The following is an 18,925-nucleotide window of genomic DNA, read 5'->3' as shown; positions in this document are numbered from 1 at the left end:
GCACCAACTGAGCTTTGTTTAAACCCCACAGCCTACCTCAGTATTGTTTCTGACCATGTACATCCCTTTATAACCACAGTGTACCTAACATCTGATGGCTACTTCTGGCAGAATAATGTCCCATGCTACAAAGCTTAAATGATCTCAAACTGGTTTCTTGAACACAACAGTGAGTACACTGTACTCAAATGGCCTTCACAATAACCAAATCTCAACGCAGTAGAGCATCTTCAGCAACATCAGTTCGTACAGAGCTTGGGAAGAAGGCATTGTCCTTTTCTGCCCTGTCTTCATGGAATACAGAAGCTCTCTCAATTGATTTCACTTGCAGACTTTAAAAGACATACAAGTGTTTTTATGAAATCATCTCTGGGAACTTGTTCATGTTTTAATATGACTGTGTACATTAGACATATTTAGCTATTTTATTGGATTTTTTGTTATTGTAATTTTAATATGTTTGTCTGGAGCAGGTCTCTCTTGGAAATGAGACACTGGGTCTCAATTGGACTAGCTTTATAAATAAAGGTTAATTTAAAAAAATCTTTTGGGTTGTTTGGTATAAAAGGAGACTCTCATCACTGATGTACAGTTTGTAAATCTGCAGAAACTCAGTGATGCTATTAACAATATGGACCAAGATCTTTGGTCCAAATTTTTTGAAGGCAAAATAAATTCCAACCCAGTGTTTTCAATATGTACCTAACACTGTTGAGTGCAAATAAGAAATAGATAGTAAATAGTTTGTCTTAACAACTGTGGTACCAATCTTAAATAATACCTCTGTATATCATTTTCTGTGTCAAATGATTATTTTGCATGTGCATTAATTAGCACCACTGCACCCAGGATACCAGCAGTTCTTGTCTATACGTCAGGGATTTTCACTTGGCTTAGGTGAAGCAGCTGGGTCTCTGCCAGCTTCCTGTCCTGTGGTTTCCTTTGCATCGCCCCATGTACCACAGCTGTAATGCTACACCAGCCAATCTGCACTAAAATAACCTTTTAGTGGAAAAAGAGTGTCATTTCATCTAATCATTTTAATACCTATGTAAGCTGAACATAGACCAAGCTTGCTATAAGTTACACTACATAAATAAGTTAATAAAATGCATTGGATACAGCTCATAAGTTAATTTGACCTTACTTCACAAATGGTAAACTTCACTTGAGGGATTCTTCTGTGACCACAGCTCATCTTTTCATTACAGAGCCAGTAAAATCAGGTCAGCCCCTGAATTTCAGTGACATTTAGTGCCACACTGGGACATTTGTTTGACAAATGTGATTGCCCCGGTCAGGGCACTGCACATGATGGCATAAATACACCAAGGTAAGCTTTTACTCGGGCATCTCGGTAGACAAATTGCCCTGATGTGATTTAGAAGAGGAATACAGCATGCTAATACAGTTATATGGTCTCATCCTGCTTCAAACATCTTGGTTGCAACAGTGGTCGGCTGGTCTGTCCCCAACCTGTATCACTGTGCCTCATCTCCAGGCACAGATTCAGCTCTGAAAGGCTTCATTAAGATGGAATGAAAAGCCGAAAAACCCATTGCCACGTCTGAGAAACAGCAAGAGTTCACTGTGTGGTCTGCTTTGCATTTAGACTAACGCAGCACTCAGCAAACGGCTGACTGCTGCGATACTTTTTTTTCCTAATCCCCTGATAGATGTCCCTCTGACTTTTTTGTCTGAGTGTAGTATCCTAAGAGAACATCAATAGCCTCTCCATCAATGCCAGTTAGGTTTTTGTTTTGCAGTTTCCAATAACAGCAGACATGATAAACCGCTGACCAAGGTTTAAGTTTAAATAAAGAGAGTGACTTAAATATCACTTTTATTTGATCATTTTTTTAAATTGTCCACAACTACTGTAAAAATCATATCAGAGTATTAAAACAAAATGAACTACCCCAGTCACAATGCTTGCTACACTTCATAAAGCCTTACAGTACGTCACCACATGCACATTTCAGCATTGCTGTACATAGGCAGTCTAAGATAGAACACAGCAGCGCAGGCCACAGACACGACATTCAACATAGTTTCCAGAACGGTACTCGAGCTTTGTGCATGGCACAGTTCATAACTTTAAGGTTTGTCATTCATACAGTGCTTTGCTACTCTCTGATCAGAGCAAGACTGACAGTTCTTAAGACACCTGCTATGCTGATGAATGCAATGATGATTTACAAAACGGTATTTGACAAAGGTGAAGCATTAGAAGAGTTTCACAAGCATGCGGACACAATATATTAACAGTCTTCATCTTTTGATTGCTTTTGTAGGCTTTATAGACCTGACTACATCTAGGTATGTCTGAGAAAAGGTCTCCCTTGGCACCGCGACTCAAAGAGTAGCTTATGGATAATGTCAGCTTATATCAGCACAGTCATTTTCAGCATTTGTGCCCAACACACAGCGGACTACACCTACACTGTTAAGTTTACTGTTGCTGTATATACTGTAAGACAGAAAGACTGGATAAAGAGGTATCAGAGTATGTACAGTAATGATCATAAAACAGACTGCGATTTGAGTTCCTCTCCCTCCCCCCTTTAGCAGCTACAGACTAGTCCAGCCCTTCCCGTGCACCGAGAAAATTAAGGACATAACAGTTTCAAGCCTTCGTGTACAGTATATTTCATTTCTCACTGCAGCACAGGAGGAGAAACTGAATCCTGCAGTACTGCGCATTGTTGATGCGTTAAAGCTTTTGCTTGAGTTGCCTGTGCGCCTCAGTGTACAGTCACTGCCGTGTAATTTATAAAGAGCAGTAGAGGATACCTGTAAAAGGTGCTTTGTTTGTTGAGCTACATTACCTGTTAGCTAGTTCCTGAGAAGATTTGGGGATTTATTGAAACCTTGTCCAGACTGAATGTCCCTGTCAGTACAGTACCACCACAAGCTAACAAAGCTGGGTCAACTTCTAGGCTTCAAGCCTCCTGGAGTAACAGTCTCACTCAAAGATTACAAGTGCATAACTCGCTATACATACAGTATATAGTGCACTATAACCACCTCTATCTCCATCCCCACCTTTGTACCTCGACGTGGTAGTGAGAGGACACAGTACGAAAGTTGTTTTGACAGTAATAAGTAAACTGATAGGTTACATGCTTTGATAGTGACAGCTGCTGTCGTGGTTTTAGTAATCCCAGATACATGCAAATGCTGTGCACTGTCATTCACACTGCAGTAGAATACCTCGGGCCATCGCTCTGGATGTCCTACTGCTTGTTATTCTCAACAGTAACTGGGTCAAGATTAATATGCCTCTGTCCCAGCTACTGCTTCTCTGCAACATCTTCCACCGGTACGCGATTAAGACTCTCAACTGTTGCGTTGAAAGGCTGGTTCGGGTCCAGTCGGGCATGTTGAGGAGGCCAGTCCAAATCCTTCTCGTTAAGACAGCGTGCAGTCTTCCTTTGCATTTCCAGTGTGCGGATTTTCACCTTCAAAGACTGAAGCTATAACCTCCGGGGAGATATGTGGCATCTCAGCAGCAATACAGATGAGTTTTATGTATGTTTGTATATTTCTAGGTTTTGTTCTTTCTTTCATAACAGAATCACTGGCAGCCTCCTTCAGAGTTTTTGCTTGGAGCATTGTTGTCTTTTCGGGGTTTTTTCTTTTGTTTTTTTGTTTTTTAACATGTTAAGTCCCAAGCAAATAACACACAGAGGAGCCACAGCACTGTCCAGACACCTCCTCAAGTAAAATACTTGCAGTTTGTTGAGTCAATAGTACAGTATCTTGTGCACTTGAGGTGACCATATGACCTACAAATAGTAAGAAAAACGTTTTCAGGTCACACCTACATCTTTTCATGCAGTACAAGGTTGTGTACCCAAATGCTGTATGCTTACCCTGGAAGATATGAATTACACGTCTGGTATCCAAAGTCTTTTCCATCACACTCCTCAGCCCCTTCATAGCGGTATCCGTCCCCACAGTAGGCATGTTTACACTCTATGGTAACATGAGACAGCAGGGGCGCAGGGGGGTCATGTTATATGTGCACAGCAAAGTACAGCTAATGAACTATAAAAGGACCGGTAACATAGATGCATGACTTACTGACGCAGCCATCGGTGACGACTCTGTTTTTGTCATCACACTCCTCCCCGGTGGAGATCTGCACTATGCCGTCCCCACAGTAACCTTCATCATCGGGGGCATTTTCCATGGACTGGTAGGGCGTCATCTGGAATGGAAAGGTCTTTTGCAGAATTTAAAAAATGTAAACATAAAAGGAAAAGGCTGTTTGAAAGTCACCATCTTTTTTTTTAAGGACACATTGCATTGTTGCTACATGCATTTATACCTGGATTGGCAGCCAGCCATCAATGTCTTTGAAATAGAGAGATTTCTGGTCTTTACGGAATGCAAGAGCATTATCTGTGCGGAGGCGCTCCAGTTCCTCCTCATTGCTCACCACAAATATCTAAAAGAAGACAAAATAATAGGATTCGGTGCATTTTAGCACTTCATGAAATAATATTGAAGATCATCATTTGTCATCCCAGCTGGTAACATTTGTATGCAAGCATTATCTATCGCGCCTGTAAGTGTACTTTAACCTTCCTTTTATCTTTTTTTTAATCTTATTTATTTCCAGTTGTGGTCTAAAGTTTACATAGAATTATCACAGGCATGATGCTTTTAATGATATCTTTAACTGTTCTTTTTCCAGATTGGAATGACTGTACAAAATCTTTTTTTTCTTTTTTTTTTTTTTGTATTTTCTCTAATCCACTCAGAGCCAAAAGTATAAATAAAGGTCAAATATATACTTCTAACTTGCTCCCTAATGTCTCGTTAGTTATTATGATTGACCTCAAAAAGCAGTTTCTCTTCACTGTCTTTGTTTGATAGCAATCATTGGATTGACCAATACTTGGAACAATAGGAAAGGAACTCCGTAAAGATCTCAGAAGGAGACTTTTAGATTTATACAAATTAGGAAGATCTCTTGAAGCCATTTTTAAACCACTGCAGATTTTAAGATTATCAGTTCAAACAACTGTACATAGGCACAACTTATATGGATGTCTCACTGCTTTGTCCAAGAAGAAACCAAATGCCATCTGCAAAACAGTTTTATGGTCAGATCAGATAAAGATTGAGGTATTTGGCAAGATTACCAAGAGGTATGTTTGGAGGAGTAAAGGTGAGGCTTTCAAAACTAAAAATACTAAAAATAAATAAAAGAACTGTATTTTTAGTTCTTTCAAAACTAAAAATACAGGCTGTCAAGCATGGTGGTGGTAGCATCATGCTGCAGGGCTGTTTTACTGCCAGTGGTACTGGTAAATTGCACAAAGTGGATGAAAATGTTTTGCTCAAATCAAGATCTGAATGACTGAAACGTGGACACAGCTGGGTCTTCCAGCAGGACAATGATCCCAAATACACAAAACTGATTTCTGGAATGGATAAAGCAGGCTAATGTTAAGCTTCTGGAATGGCCTCCCTAAAGCCATTAAATGTCTATGTTGTACAATCACTCCACCCTGGAAAAAGAGGACTTCCAGAAAGCATTCTTTTGCAAAAGGTCGGTTATTAACAGGCCAGAATTACTATGGCATTGATGCCTATGATGAGCTGATGTAAACTTCTGACCACAACTGTATTACCCTTTGAAACTCTTTACATTTTAATTTGGTGGATTTTTCAGTGATTTCTCAGATGATTCTATATTTGACTGTAAACCATTCATCTCTCACCGCTGGCACTTTGAGATAATTTCCTGTAGAGGCATAATTTTCAAATGGAGGACTACTCCAAGAGCTGCAGCTACACTTTCCAGGAGGCCCTGGTGGACCGCGCGCACCCTTTGCTCCAACCATGTAGACTCCTGCATATACAGGAAGAGGGGGAGAAAAAAAGGAAGGATAAACAAACAGTGGGTCTATATTTAGTCCAAATGACAGAATATAGCAGCATTAATGAGCTGAAGGAGAAGTGTTGTACAGCCTACACAAGCTGATATAAATACCACATGTCAGTCTAACGTCTTTGATTTATCAATCAAGAAGCAAACACAATCAGGATAATTCATACAGGAACTTGATCAAGATAATAAATGTCATCTTGATGATGTGCTGACATAATATTTGTAAAACTGTGGGCTTGCCATCTGTCAATCCATTTTAGCCACATGATGTCATGCTGAGAGAATCCTGTTTCAGCTCGGGGGGATTAGATTTCTCCGGTGCTAAATAAGACTACTGGTGTTACCTCGTACACAGTTTTAAAGTGGGCTTCCTTTACTCACCGGGCTGCGAGCTTTCCCTTCTCACTTTCAGCACAAGTTTTCACACGCTCACAACGGAAAAAACACAGGACCATCCACAAACTAAATCTCTCCAGCAAACACTTAATTATGACCAGAATTCTCAAGAGTTTTAAATCTGCTTTGGGATTTCACCTGTTGCAGGTGGACCAGGAGGGCCAGGGTGGCCTGGAGGTCCCTGTGGGCCCACTGGCCCTATAGGACCAACGCTTCCTGTGTCTCCTTTCAGTCCCTTAAATTCAAAACAGTGCAGGGTCATTTCCTTACACCACATGTCAAAAAGTACAACTGTCTTGCTAACACCACCGTAAAACAGTGCAACCACATGCCCACAAACTCCTTACCTGCTTGCCTCTCTTCCCCGGTCGGCCAGTGGGTCCTCTGTTTCCTGAGGTTCCAGGTTCTCCTTTTGGACCCATTTCACCCTCAATAACAGAAATATATATATATATGTCAGAAAAATTCTGAATTCAAATGCATGAATTTAATTGGTTAGCTGGTTAACATTGTAAGGCAGAACCCTTACTGGCTTGAATGAGGATTACTTACTTTTTGTCCAAGCATTCCTGGGAAACCCATTGCACCCTGCCAGTGAGGAAGAGTACGTAACATGAATTCAGACTTCTTACAAAGTGTATGTACAATTTTCCTGACACACTCTCCCCACCTTGTCTCCTTTCATCCCATTCTCGCCACGGTCACCTCGGGAACCCTGACAGAGCAGATTACATTCATGTAGTTTACTGTCAAAGTTGTTAATCAATAAATCCTACGGTATTTGCAGCTGAATGGTGCCACTTACCTTTTCCCCTTTATACCCAGGTAAGCCCTAGGATTAAAGTTTTAAAACAAAAATGAAACAAGATGAAACAAAATAGTGTAAAGTTGCTCTATTTCCAGATCACTAAAGAGCATATGTAAAATGTTACCTTCGGCCCAATTGGTCCTCTGGATCCAGGCAAACCCATCAGCCCCGGGTCACCTTTCTCACCCTGACACAAAGGTGAACATGAACGACGTGAATGCGCTTTTGTCTTTGAACGCAACATAAAATAAGAAATGTCATACACGGACATTGAACGTTAAAGGTTCTTTTATTACGTTTACAGTCAAGCATTCGCCAAAGGAAAGGCTGTTTGCATGTTACATAACTGGTAATCCAGGGTTTTATTTTAATGGACTGCAAATCAGACTCGTGTAATAAACCATTCTGGTTCTTACTGGTCTCATATAATGACATATTTTATAGGATCTACATTATGACTTACTCACTTTGGCCCCACTTGGTCCTGACCACCCTGTTGGTCCTCTTTTCCCAGGAAGTCCAGGAGGCCCTGTCCGACCCTGACAGGAGACATAACTGTTTTTTAAGTTAATGAAATCAGAGCCTTTTATGCCTGTTTGAAGATATATATATATATCTATATATATATAGATATATAAATCTGAATGAGGTATTTGCTGCATTAGCTGACGGCCAGCTCACTACAGCATTTTTCAGACACTGCTGTACATGTAGGGGGAGAATGGCTTTAACGAGCCCTGTCACTTTGCTCTCTTTAATTAAATGATGGGCTGTATATAGAACAGGAGTCTGTGCTTGAGGGAAATAAAATGATTAATAACCTGGCTGAAACACTAAGCTAAATTGCTCTGCGGTGCTGCAAAGCTGCTCAGTCAGGCCGCTTGCAAAGTGAAGCTCCCCCATTGGACAGCTTTGATTCATTTAGGAGGACGCTACTCATCTACCTGTGCTCATCAAATACTGTGTCCTGAGCTTTCAATAAAGCTTTACGTTAGGAGAAGGAGGACCGTCTGACAGGCTAGCCTGATGCGGAATGTTGATAGGGAAGCAATATGCTCCGCTTCGGTGAGAGAAACAGACTGAGAGCATGTAAAGTCCCTCAGCCACAAAAACAGCCTGTCTCAGCAGCCCTGCACCCATTTGCCTCCTGTCAGTGTGTCTGTTCTGCCTCCTGTCAAGGTTGTATATCCTCACAATTTCGGGATGTACACAAGCAGGCACTGGCAGCACTGTGACTTACAGCGAGCGAGCAGGCGGAGGCATTGTATCTCATTTTTTGAGTAAATCCACTTAGCAAAGAACATGGAGTGATTAATGGAGACTCTCACCTTTTGACCAGGTCTTCCTATTTCTCCCTGACAACAGGATGTGGAGGAGGGGACAAGGACGGCAGTCATTTAATGCACTTCCAGAAAGCATTTGTGTGCAAAAGGTCAATTGCACTTTAGCTTATTAGAATAATAAGCAGATAGTCTAGTTTTATCTAATTTCAATAAGTACACTCCTTACCTTTTCTCCTTTAGGCCCTGCTATCCCAGGTAATCCAGGGGGACCCTAATGAACATAAAAAGAAAACATTAGATTTGTGCTATACGCTCCTAAATCACAGAGATAGCCATCTAAATTCATTTTATTGTCCACAGCATCCCACCACAGAGCTGTTCTGTTTCTGGAAGCCGCAGTTTCAATTAGCTAAAGGCTGAGTGGCCACTATTGATTTAAAAGCTGCCTTGTGGGCCTCCTTTGATAAAGAGAAATGCTGCTGCGGTTCGGTCTCTGATGAGCAACCGCAGCAAAAGCTTTAACAATCAGTTGGTAAATCTGCTTTCACTTATGAAATGCTGGAGCACAGTGGAGAACAGTGGAGCAGGTTGGGTTATGAGGGCCTTTTGAACCAAAAGGTCTTTGTATCTTTCAATCACTGGAGAACACAAACACCTGGACACAAGCATGTTTTGGTGAGCCCTGGAATTTACGCGACCCAGTACTCGTTTCCAAGCAGACAGCTCTTCAGACGGTTTCTGAGAATGATGTGTGGGACACTGGCAGCCAGTGGAAAAAGGCTATTTGTGTCTCAGCTAAAAGTGGAGCGTTAATGGGTTGCTGTGTTGCATGGGCCAGAGAAATCCCCATCTCCTGCTATACAGGAACTATCAAGTTGGAGAAGACATGCGGTTAATATATAGTTGGGGGACTAATTTTTAACACCTTAAAACTACGTAGACTCCAACATAAAACAGAGACTGACGCTTTAGTCATAGTGGTAATTAATCCTGTTACATTATGAGGGATTTATTGGAAGAGTCCAATAACAGTGGCATGCTTCCAGATACAAAAGGATAGCCATGATGTTTTAGGAATAGCCTGGTTTCCCACCTGAGGTCCTGGGGGGCCAGGAGGCCCCGGAGGGCCTGCGGGGCAAGAAGAAACTTTATTGTTATTGTCCACATCAGACTCGCGACCATCACGGGAATTTCCATCACTCTGTAAAATATAAATAAAGATGCAGTTCGATGACTTCTTCGGTCTTGACAACATTTGTAAGAGCAGGTTTTCTGATATTCATTCAGTTGTTGACATAAAATTCGAGAGACTCTTGACCAGGTGTCAAAAGGCTCTAAGAAGTGTGGTGTTTTTGGATATAAATCAAGGACATGTCAACAGTTAGATATTCACAATAGAAAGTCACATGACTTTGACTCACATGAGGGTAGAGGCGCCAAAGTGAAGGGGGTGGAGGAAACAGCGGTGGTGGAGGCGGACTCACTAAACAGCATGGGCTGAACCTCTTCTGCTGATCCTGGGATCTGAGAGCTGCGCAAGGTGGGCATGCAGTCACAAATTAAACAGGGTGTCAAAGGTATATGAAGCCAGGCAGTTTTTTTTGTGTTGTTTTAACTTCTGCACCCACGGTAATGAATGTGAGATGAGAAAAACTTCATTTACGACAAATTAAGGTGGGACAGATTAAAAATTAGACAAACTGAAGTGATTACAGCATGCAGGAGCAGCACAAGCAACAGAGAAACAGGTGCAAACTATCAAATCATGACACCCATCCAGCAGAATTCCTAGCGCTGGACGGATATGAAGCCCCTGTGCCTCTCACCGAAGAGCCGGAGCTGGTCTCGCTATTTATAGAGGCATTTCCAACCTACCTCATGGACAACAAGAAAATAAAAACAAGGGTATTATCATGAGCGCCACGTGAATCTCAAATTGAGACTTTCAGAATCCGTGCTTTTGCAGCTCAAATCCACCAGCTCCTGTGCATGCACAGTACTGTACAGTACAGTATACAGTATTCAAGCTCAGGATTAAAACGGTCTTACCTGCTGGGAATGAATCAAAGTTGTCCAGAAAAGAAGGCTGAGCCAGGCCATAACAAAACCACAATGGCAGATACAGTCCAAGTGTTAGAAGAGTCATGCTGCTCCGGATAGTTGCCTGACTTTATTTCTGATCCACGGCAGCTCTCACGCTGTCTTTTTCCACTCCCTCTCTTCTCACTGTCCTCTCTCTCTGCTCCCCTCCCTCTGCGTTCACTCTGCTGTGTCTCCTTTACGCCCTCAGAAGAGGGTACGCTGACCAATACCCATTAAATCTTTCCTCTGCATCAGTGTGCACTAAAATTACAGGAGACAGCCTGCCAGCTGCTCCTGGTGCCAATATTAGATCTCTACTACTGCAGTGGGGGGGCTTTTGTTATTGTCTCTCTTCAGGGAAAGTTGTGAGACTCCCTGTGTGCTTTTCTGCAAGACATGCTGAGAGCGTTCTGAATGAAGATGTTACAACTTTCTTAGATGTATCAGTCTAGTCTAATTATGTTTGGATTAACAGGTTTTTTTGTGATGAAGTACACTGTGCATCAAGTTATTTAGTACACACTATACTGCTGTGGCAAGTCTTTTACACAATGTCAAGTGTCTGCATTTCCAAAGGACCTAGAAAAAAAGACTCCATCACGTCTCAGCAGCACTTTAAGATAAATTATGCTTTATTCTTCATATAATTTACAAAAGCAATCATGTCAAGCTTGCAACTTAACAGATACAAAACCAATGCAATTTTCTGCCAAATAATTTTAGCTTGCATTGCTTTTTTGTTGCACATTTAGGATTTTTCAGACAAGGTGTGGAAAAGGATACAAAACTTATGGAAATTAGAAAAATCCTGTTGATTTCATCTAAAGTTTCCCCTTTACTGACAAATCTCTACCTTCGACTGTAAACATTAGCTGGTTCATTTGCAAAAAGAAAAAAAAAAGTTTGTCAAATGCGTTTATTTTTCTCCTTTTCTCCGGATTTTGGTCTTTTCAGACACTTTTTTCCCCTTTACATTTAATTTTATTACATTTCATTAATGTAGGCAATACTCAACAGGGAAACTCCCAGTTGCAGTCCAGATTAAGAGGGAAAAAATGACATAAAGAAACAGCATGCACTCTGTGTGAAATGTTTTATTGTAGTCATATTTTTCATATTAATTCACAGTATAGTAATAGCAAAATATTAGATGAATTAATGGAAACAACCAGAAAAACAAAAGCAGTTTGATATTTTCCAGGAGAAAACCGTCACTGCTGTGCTGAAACACTCTGGACACAGAAAATCTACAGGTTGGAACGTGTGAGCCAAGGAAACTCCTGCAAACAGACAAGACAGTGTTTATATTAGTCTTTAAATGAAAGAGCTACACAGTGTAATAAGATCTAGATGAATATTGTCCTGTAATGGAGATCTAAGCAGTAAAACAGAGGTTTTCCAGGTAATAAAAATGAACTATAAGTTTTCTTCAAATTTTCAAAACTAAATCTTGTCAGCTTCAAGTCTGACAGGAATGAATTAAAGTCGGGCGTCGAAAGGTGAAGGCGGAACACTTTAAAAGTCGGGGACAAGTCTTTCTGCTGGCACATCCGTGGAGCTCAGCGCTGTGGATACATTACTCAATACAACCTTCAACCGTGTCTGCAAAAGGTTGCGTGGATACGTTCAACATAAACACGGAGGGCCATGCTTTCTAATTATGGGAGCCCTGAAATAGAAAGGTCAGGTTGGTGTTAGGTGGAGGGATTGTGAGTGGAATACAACAGTTCTGGTGCACCTGGAGCAGGAGGATTACGGCTCAGCAAGGCATGTCAGTAACATAGCCCTCAAAGGATGAGGAAGAGTCAAGTAAACATGAAGCTGTTTATTGTATGCAAAGCAGAAACCAAAGAAACACTGGATTAAATCAGGCTTGGCTTTACTGCTGTGACTGCCGGTGTCACTCAGTCTCTTTATTGCCTTCTGTGGAGCACCAGGACCAAATACTAAAAACATTCTGTGATCTGATTTGCGGCCTTTTGTCATATAGTACCGTTTATAGTCTGCAAGGACACAAGGCTACAAGGGTGTAAAACATGCTATGATATGAGTGATATATGTCAAGTCTTTATTCCAGACTGTGTTAACATGTTCGGACCGCCTTAGACCCTCCATGTTTCTCCATTGTACGGCAAACGCTCGACAACGCAAAAGTCCAGATATTTCATAGAGCCACGGAGGTGCTCTGACTATGGTAGGAGTTGTTATTACAACCCTGACCACAAGGTGGAGCATTATTTTTCTAGAGTTGCCTGTGCATGTAGAGAATTTTACACCAGGTGCACCTGGGAGAAGCTCACCCTCAAGTCTGTCTGGCAGGCAAGACGTGGTTAATGTTGTTGCAAAATGCATTTAAACCCAGACATAAATGTGCCCACATAAGTTCGTTGTGTACTTCTCACCACAACGTGGCAAGAACTGGAAAATAATACGAAAGAAAAGCTTTCAAGTACAAAACCTTACTAGCAACTAGGACTGCACGGTCAGTGTTAATCACATGTTTGGGCTCGTTATCAATAAGTCAATTTAAGGAGGTTTTTCTGTTTCTTTTGTGCATACTTTATAAACATGCAAACTCTATAAACATGTGTTCCTAACAGTTGTAGTTACCTGCTGCTTCCTGTCTGAGGAAGGGTCAATGAGCACATTGATGAGACTTGGTCTCTCCCAGTCACTCAGGCTAAGCTGTAAGGCACTGCGCAGCTCCTCCACCGTCCTCACCAGCAACCCTCGACCTCCGAACGCCTTCATCACCTCATCATAGCGAGCCTCAGGTAGAAGGGACACGGGAGGGGCCCTAAAATGTGACGATGTAAGACAACTTTTGCTATGTCATACCATAAGACTTCAATAAAAACTATCAGTGAATTCACTTTATGATAATTTTCTCAAAAGTATCTCACTCACACAGAGGTCAGCTCTCCCATTTGTTTCATTGCTTTCCATGTTTCAGAATCTACTCCACTGTATATGCCGTTATTATTGACCACAATAACGACCACAGGTAGGCTATACCTGATTTGCAAAACACAAAGAGAAGAATGCGAAGTCAATAGACGGTTAAACTGCAAATACTGAATAGAAACACTGGAATCAATTCACCTGCACATGGTCTCAACCTCCATACCAGAAAACCCAAAGGCACTGTCTCCCTCCACACAGACGACCCTTCGGCCGGTGTTCTGGCTCGCCTCCACAGCAGCTGCTGCGATAGCAAACCCGAGGCCTACTCCCATTGTTCCAAAGGTGCCTGCATCCAGTCTGAACATCATCAAGATTAGTTTACAGCAATCTAATAGACATACATTAACTCATAGTTTAGTCTAAATTGATTTGTTAGCATAAAAAAAACAACAACAAAAAAAACAGTCAGCGCGCTTGACTGGCTTACCTGTGTCGAGGTAGGTAGTTATTTAACATGGTGCGTCCGATGTCCATTGTGTTTGCACCCTCGCTGACAATGATGCAGTCATGTGGCAGCAGCTGGGAGATGTGATGAAACACTGTGTAGTAGTTCAAGGGCACTGTAGACTGTAGAGCAAGTGCCTATTGGCAAAAAACACATAAAACAGAGACAACATCTAAATGGATTAAATATATAATTTAATGTCATCGGCAGGCTGATACAGTGTAACCATGCACAGAACAACAATGTAAGCTTTCCATTGGTGGTCCAAATTCTAAGGAAGGATTAGAAGAACTTCGGTGAAACCCACCTTTGATATTTTTGCATTAGCAGCAATCTTGCTCTTTAACGTGCTCCACCACTCAGTGTTAGAGGGGTATTTCCAACCATCTCTACGGACACACATTAACAGCTGAAGAAAAAAAAAAGAGACTGCTATTACAGTTGAATGTTACTGCACTGGTGTCACTGATATAGAGAATAAAGTCAAGGTAAAACGACAGCACGAGGACGTAACAAAGAAATCATCTGGTCCTTGCCTGGTCTTAAAATTTGGTAGATGCAACCTCAGAGGAAGAACAACCCCATGACATTTAACACAATGTAATCATAATAAAATGCAAAAGCAGTCTTGTGAATGTCCTTACTGTTTCCATAGGAACTGAGAGGGAACGTAGCAGCCAGGTGCTGCTAATCAAATGCATTTGATTAACTGATCATCAGCAAGTGTGAGCATCTCTGTAAAACCAGTGGTTTTGACAGTTTGCTGGTCTGAAGCAATCGGTCGTGTGTGAACACAATGCCAAGGAGGAAAGACGTTAACACCGATCTTAGCAAATGTTGCTGTCCATTAATCTGGGAATGATATAATCATTATAAGGTTATAAGGCCATTTGCAAACAATTTCAAGTCCATCATCCTACTGTGAGGAAAATTCTTCACAAGTGGAAATCTTATTAACAAATTCACCCCAAGGTCAGACCATACAGCGCTCAGAGAAACTGCAAAACCCCCAAGAAGTACATCTCAGGCCTCAATTAACATATTACATATTAAAATTCAAATATATGAGTATATGAAAGTACTCTATGTGAATGTGAGAGCAACTGTCCAACAGCTGATGCTTGGCTAACACTGGGAACAGAACAATGATCCCAAACACAGCAACAAATCAACAACATAATGCCTGAAAAATAAAAGAAAACTCCAGACCTCAACCTGATTGAAATGCTGTAGCTTGACCTTAAGGGTGTAATAAGTTATGTCGTTCTTCATCTGAGGTAGCTTTTAAGTAATCTTATGACCTAGAAACCTGCTTTGTTTTTACCATAACTGTATATTTATGAAAGGGATCCGTTTTGCGTTTTTCAGACATATTTTTGTCGCATTAGTCTGAAAATTCAGTGAGAGGAGCAAAGAAAATACAAAAACAAACAAAAAACTCCGAACAAAAGTGTTCGGATCTCACTGTCATGCATGCAAGGCTTAAAACCAATGATTAAAGAATCCATTAAGAGCTGCACAAGTATAACCAGATATTATGCTATGGTGAATTATCTATGAGAGAAAAGCATAGTTCTACACAGGTTCTTACCATTAGCGCAAATGTTGATGAAACATGAAGCTTTTGATTCCTAAATTAACGTTATGGGAAAGACATCAAAGACAAAGATGAGCCAATGGGCTGAGTTGCTGAAAATGTACCTGAGTGGCAACAGCACTGATATCTCCAAGGAGAGCAACAGCTGGCCTCACATTATTGCCCATCTCCTCAGCACAAAGGTCAACCTGCAAACAGATCACAGTGAGGTTATATCATTACAGCTTTTGCAGCACCAGATTTGGCAGAACTAACTGTCTCATGACAAGGCAAAAGATTAACAACCAAACAGACTAATAGCTTTATACCATATCTTTAAATGCTGATTTTTCTCAAACCATAGACTCGGTCATTTACATACCTGAATGATCTTCACATTAGGGTTAAATCTAGGTGGAAGACCAAAATGGAGCATCCAATTGAGCCTGGCTCCAAACAGAAGTATGACATCAGCCAGGAGAAGAGCTCTGGGTAACAAGGAAAAAAATACATAAAAAACAAACAGCGGAAGAGGTCAAACAATGGATTCTCATTAAACAAGACTAAAAATTTTAGATCCTGACTGGTTAGAAGATGCAGAATTTAGGAGCCAGATAGATGACCATGGCACAAATGTTTGTTTGCCATCTAAACATGTACTGTCAACTATTCTTGGCCTAAAAAATATAGAAATAGAAATCTGGCGATCCAATCAGCTAAATAAATGAGGAATAATAGAAGAAGCATTGATATGTCAGACAGAAGGGGACAAAACTTCATGCCACTTCTTCTCCCTTAGGCAGAACGTTTTTTTTTTCAATCCTGTAATGCATATAGAAAGTGAATTTTGTCTTCTAGCTAAAAACACATCAAAATAGGAGCTGCACTCAGAACACATCCGTCTGTCTGGATGTTAGACTGTTTTCTTTTTTGGAAAATCTGACCATCGCTTTTAAAAAAAAATAAGTACTTTTATAAGTGTATTATTATACACTTACCTAACAGTTCATTAGGTACACCAGTTCAACTGCACGTTAATATCTAATCAGCCAGTCAGTTGGCAGCAGCTCAATACATCAATACATTCACCAAAGTTGTAAATATTTTGCCCAGTCTCATGAGTCTGGATTTCTGCTGCAACATTCAGATGGCAGGGTCAGATTTTGGCACATGCAGCACAAAGCCATTGATCCATCCGGCCTTGTTTCAACGGTTCAGGCTGCTGGTGATGGTGTAAAGGTATAGTGGATGTTTGTTTTTTTTCTTGGCACCTGGTAATATCAGCTGAGCATTGATTAAACCCCTAAGCCTGCATGAGTATTGCTGACCATGTCTATGCCTTCTACTTCAGGAAGATTAAAACACACCAAAGTTACAGAGTTCTGCTGGACTTCTCTATTAAAGAGAGCTCTACAGATTGTTACAACTTTGTCTGGTTACTACCAGGTGTGATTGTGCAGTGTGAGGCTTACCTTGAGCGTGCAGCAGCCACACAGTTGGCATGGTCATCAGGAAGAACCCCTTTCCCCATCGGGGTGGGCAGGAAGGGAAGGCCACTCGTTTCAATAAACTCCCTCAGCACAGTCTCTGCTCTACCATAGGCTGCTCCTATTGGGTGGAAAAACACAGGTTGGTTAGGCTTAGTTAATTTGAAAAGAGGTGGCAATTGCTTCTTTTGTTTCAGTTACCCTTGCCGATGATGACCAAGGGTGTCTTGGCTGCTTTGAAGACAGATATGGCTTCTGTGACTGAACCCTGGTCAGCCAAACTCACTGGTGGAGGCGGACAGCAGGACACTTCTCTGAGGGAGAGACACACTTCTCTGAGAGTCTGTGCACCTGATGTTTAACGAGTGACACTGTGCATAAAAATGTTTTTTTTTTAATCCAAGAATGACAACAAACCTAACTTTGCTCCTCTCCACTTTAGCATTAACCATGTCGCCTGCAATATCCACATAACAAGCACCTGGACGCCCATAGATGCTTGTGCGGACCGCCTGTGAGCAACCAAATACCAGAAAACTTTACACAGACATAATAAAAATAATAATTAGTAGTTCATCCAGATCTATTTGATACATTACAAGAACAAAAGAACAAAACAGACAGTGTGAGGGCATTGTTATACAACCTTCTCTATCACTGAGGGGATGGCTTCTAGACTGCTGGGTCTCGCTGAAAACTTGCTGTACAGGCGGCATGCTTCCACCTGGCAACATGGAGAAACAGAATCAGCGTAGAGAAGCGGTGTCAGGCAAAAATCCCCATCGAGACACGTGTTACCTGAGGAAACTCCTGAAAGGCTCCTGCAGTTTCCTGATTTCGATCCGAAGACCCTCCGATAACAACCACCGGCCTGTGCAAAGCCAGCATCACTTCATAAAAACCTTGCAAGTTGTACAGTACACAGCAGTGGTTATGGAGTCATACCAGCAGTTCATGTTGGCATTGGCCATTCCACCCAGGGCATGGATGAGCCCAGGTCCAGAAACCACAAGACAGGCCCCTGGTCTGGATTCAGATAACCACAGGAAACAGCAACATGTGAATAACAGTGCTGGGCACCAGCTGTTCACCTTATTCGGTACAGAATTAGATTTTACCTCCCAGTAATGTATCCGATGGCAGACGCTGCATAGCACGCCTGTTATGCGACAGAAATTATTTGATGTCAGCCTGGCAATGCAATGCTTTTGTTAGGGATCACAAAGGTTGTACAAAACAACGAATTACCGCTTGCTCGTTGCGCATTCCTACGTATCTGATTCCTGCAGCCTGAGCAGCCATGGCCACTTCGATTATCGGAACTCCAACTATCCCAAACATGTAGTCCACTTTCTGCAGGGAGATTGATTGAACAAGTTTTGTAAAAACGTAGCATTATTAATTGGAGGGGGGAAATGCATTCATGAAAAGTTTAGTGATCTTGACCACACCGCACTTGGACTTTGACACACTGCTCAACAGTTACATCTGAGCAAAGACACAAACGCTTGTCAGGGAGAATATTTCTGTTGGAGTGCTACATGTTTGCAGACGACGTCATTCCTACCTGAGCCTTTAGAGACTCAGCGATGAGCTGAGCTCCTGTCACTTCGTCCATGACCGTGAGGAGACAGCACGCAGCGCAATGTCAAACCGCACTGTCACAAACCACAAGCTACTGCTGGACTGCAACTTGAACAAGTTTGCATCAGAGCCCTTGAGCAAAGGTCTCTGCTTGGTTTGTTTTTGGAACTGCATCCGCCCCCTTACTTCCACTTCCGAGTTACGAGCCAATCACGAGAGCCAATGCGTGTGACCTCACGTCCTACCGAGAGGTGCAAAAAGAAATTCAGTTGTGTAGACTAGATACTTTCTTTTATTTAGTCATTTCTAATAAATATTAGAATCTAGAGTTTAAACATAGACCTTGTAGCCGGTCTTTGGTTTAATGCAACATTTTAAATAAATTAATAAATATG

At 41.5% G+C, this 18,925-nt stretch overlaps 2 protein-coding genes across 5 annotated transcripts; both read right to left on the bottom strand.

The window, feature by feature from the left end:
- Positions 1–1,814: 1,814 nt before the first annotated feature.
- colq (collagen-like tail subunit (single strand of homotrimer) of asymmetric acetylcholinesterase) lies at positions 1,815–10,649 on the bottom strand. 4 transcript variants are annotated; one of them, XM_003454434.5, is made up of 17 exons: positions 10,442–10,649; positions 9,814–9,923; positions 9,486–9,593; positions 8,619–8,663; positions 8,438–8,464; positions 7,577–7,648; positions 7,234–7,296; positions 7,107–7,133; positions 6,972–7,016; positions 6,854–6,889; positions 6,649–6,729; positions 6,440–6,536; positions 5,736–5,866; positions 4,334–4,453; positions 4,087–4,213; positions 3,876–3,978; positions 1,815–3,788 (listed from the first exon to the last, which is right to left on the bottom strand). In XM_003454434.5, the coding sequence occupies exons 1-17, from the start codon at positions 10,536–10,538 to the stop codon at positions 3,719–3,721; spliced, it is 1,359 nt and encodes a 452-aa protein (XP_003454482.1). In that variant the 5' UTR covers positions 10,539–10,649; the 3' UTR covers positions 1,815–3,718. The 4 variants fall into 4 exon arrangements, with proteins under 4 accessions (XP_003454482.1, XP_013132435.1, XP_005472508.1 ...); XM_013276981.3 differs by having other exon boundaries at positions 4,087–4,228; positions 10,442–10,648; XM_005472451.4 differs by lacking the exon at positions 8,438–8,464.
- Positions 10,650–11,283: 634 nt separating this feature from the next.
- Positions 11,284–18,564, bottom strand: hacl1 (2-hydroxyacyl-CoA lyase 1). Its single transcript, XM_003454374.5, has 17 exons — positions 18,514–18,564; positions 18,195–18,299; positions 18,065–18,105; positions 17,892–17,972; positions 17,745–17,817; positions 17,593–17,670; positions 17,364–17,458; positions 17,148–17,260; positions 16,932–17,067; positions 15,842–15,947; positions 15,585–15,668; positions 14,191–14,292; positions 13,866–14,020; positions 13,577–13,735; positions 13,382–13,489; positions 13,085–13,271; positions 11,284–11,754 (listed from the first exon to the last, which is right to left on the bottom strand). The coding sequence occupies exons 1-17, from the start codon at positions 18,562–18,564 to the stop codon at positions 11,722–11,724; spliced, it is 1,707 nt and encodes a 568-aa protein (XP_003454422.1). The 3' UTR covers positions 11,284–11,721.
- Between the last annotated feature and the right edge of the window lie 361 nt (positions 18,565–18,925).

The sequence above is a fragment of the Oreochromis niloticus genome, linkage group LG11 (genome assembly GCF_001858045.2).
Source record: "Oreochromis niloticus isolate F11D_XX linkage group LG11, O_niloticus_UMD_NMBU, whole genome shotgun sequence".
NCBI lineage: Eukaryota > Metazoa > Chordata > Actinopteri > Cichliformes > Cichlidae > Oreochromis > Oreochromis niloticus.
Note: the sequence above shows the minus strand (reverse complement) of the source record. Positions and strands in the feature narration are given on the sequence as shown.

Bases quoted from the DNA above. Each gene is read 5' to 3' on its own strand.
- colq (XM_013276981.3), bottom strand. From the start codon at position 10,538: ATGACTCTTCTAACACTTGGACTGTATCTGCCATTGTGGTTTTGTTAT. The intron at 9,594-9,813 runs GTGAGTCAAAGT...TATATTTTACAG, and splicing joins TTTGGCGCCTCTACCCTCAT to AGTGATGGAAATTCCCGTGA. The intron at 3,789-3,875 runs GTAAGCATACAG...TACTATTTGTAG, and splicing joins TGTAATTCATATCTTCCAGG to GTCATATGGTCACCTCAAGT.
- hacl1 (XM_003454374.5), bottom strand. From the start codon at position 18,564: ATGGACGAAGTGACAGGAGCTCAGCTCATCGCTGAGTCTCTAAAGGCT. The intron at 18,300-18,513 runs GTAGGAATGACG...ATCTCCCTGCAG, and splicing joins CTGAGTCTCTAAAGGCTCAG to AAAGTGGACTACATGTTTGG. The intron at 11,755-13,084 runs GTAACTACAACT...GTCTGTTTGCAG, and splicing joins CCTCAGACAGGAAGCAGCAG to GAGTTTCCTTGGCTCACACG.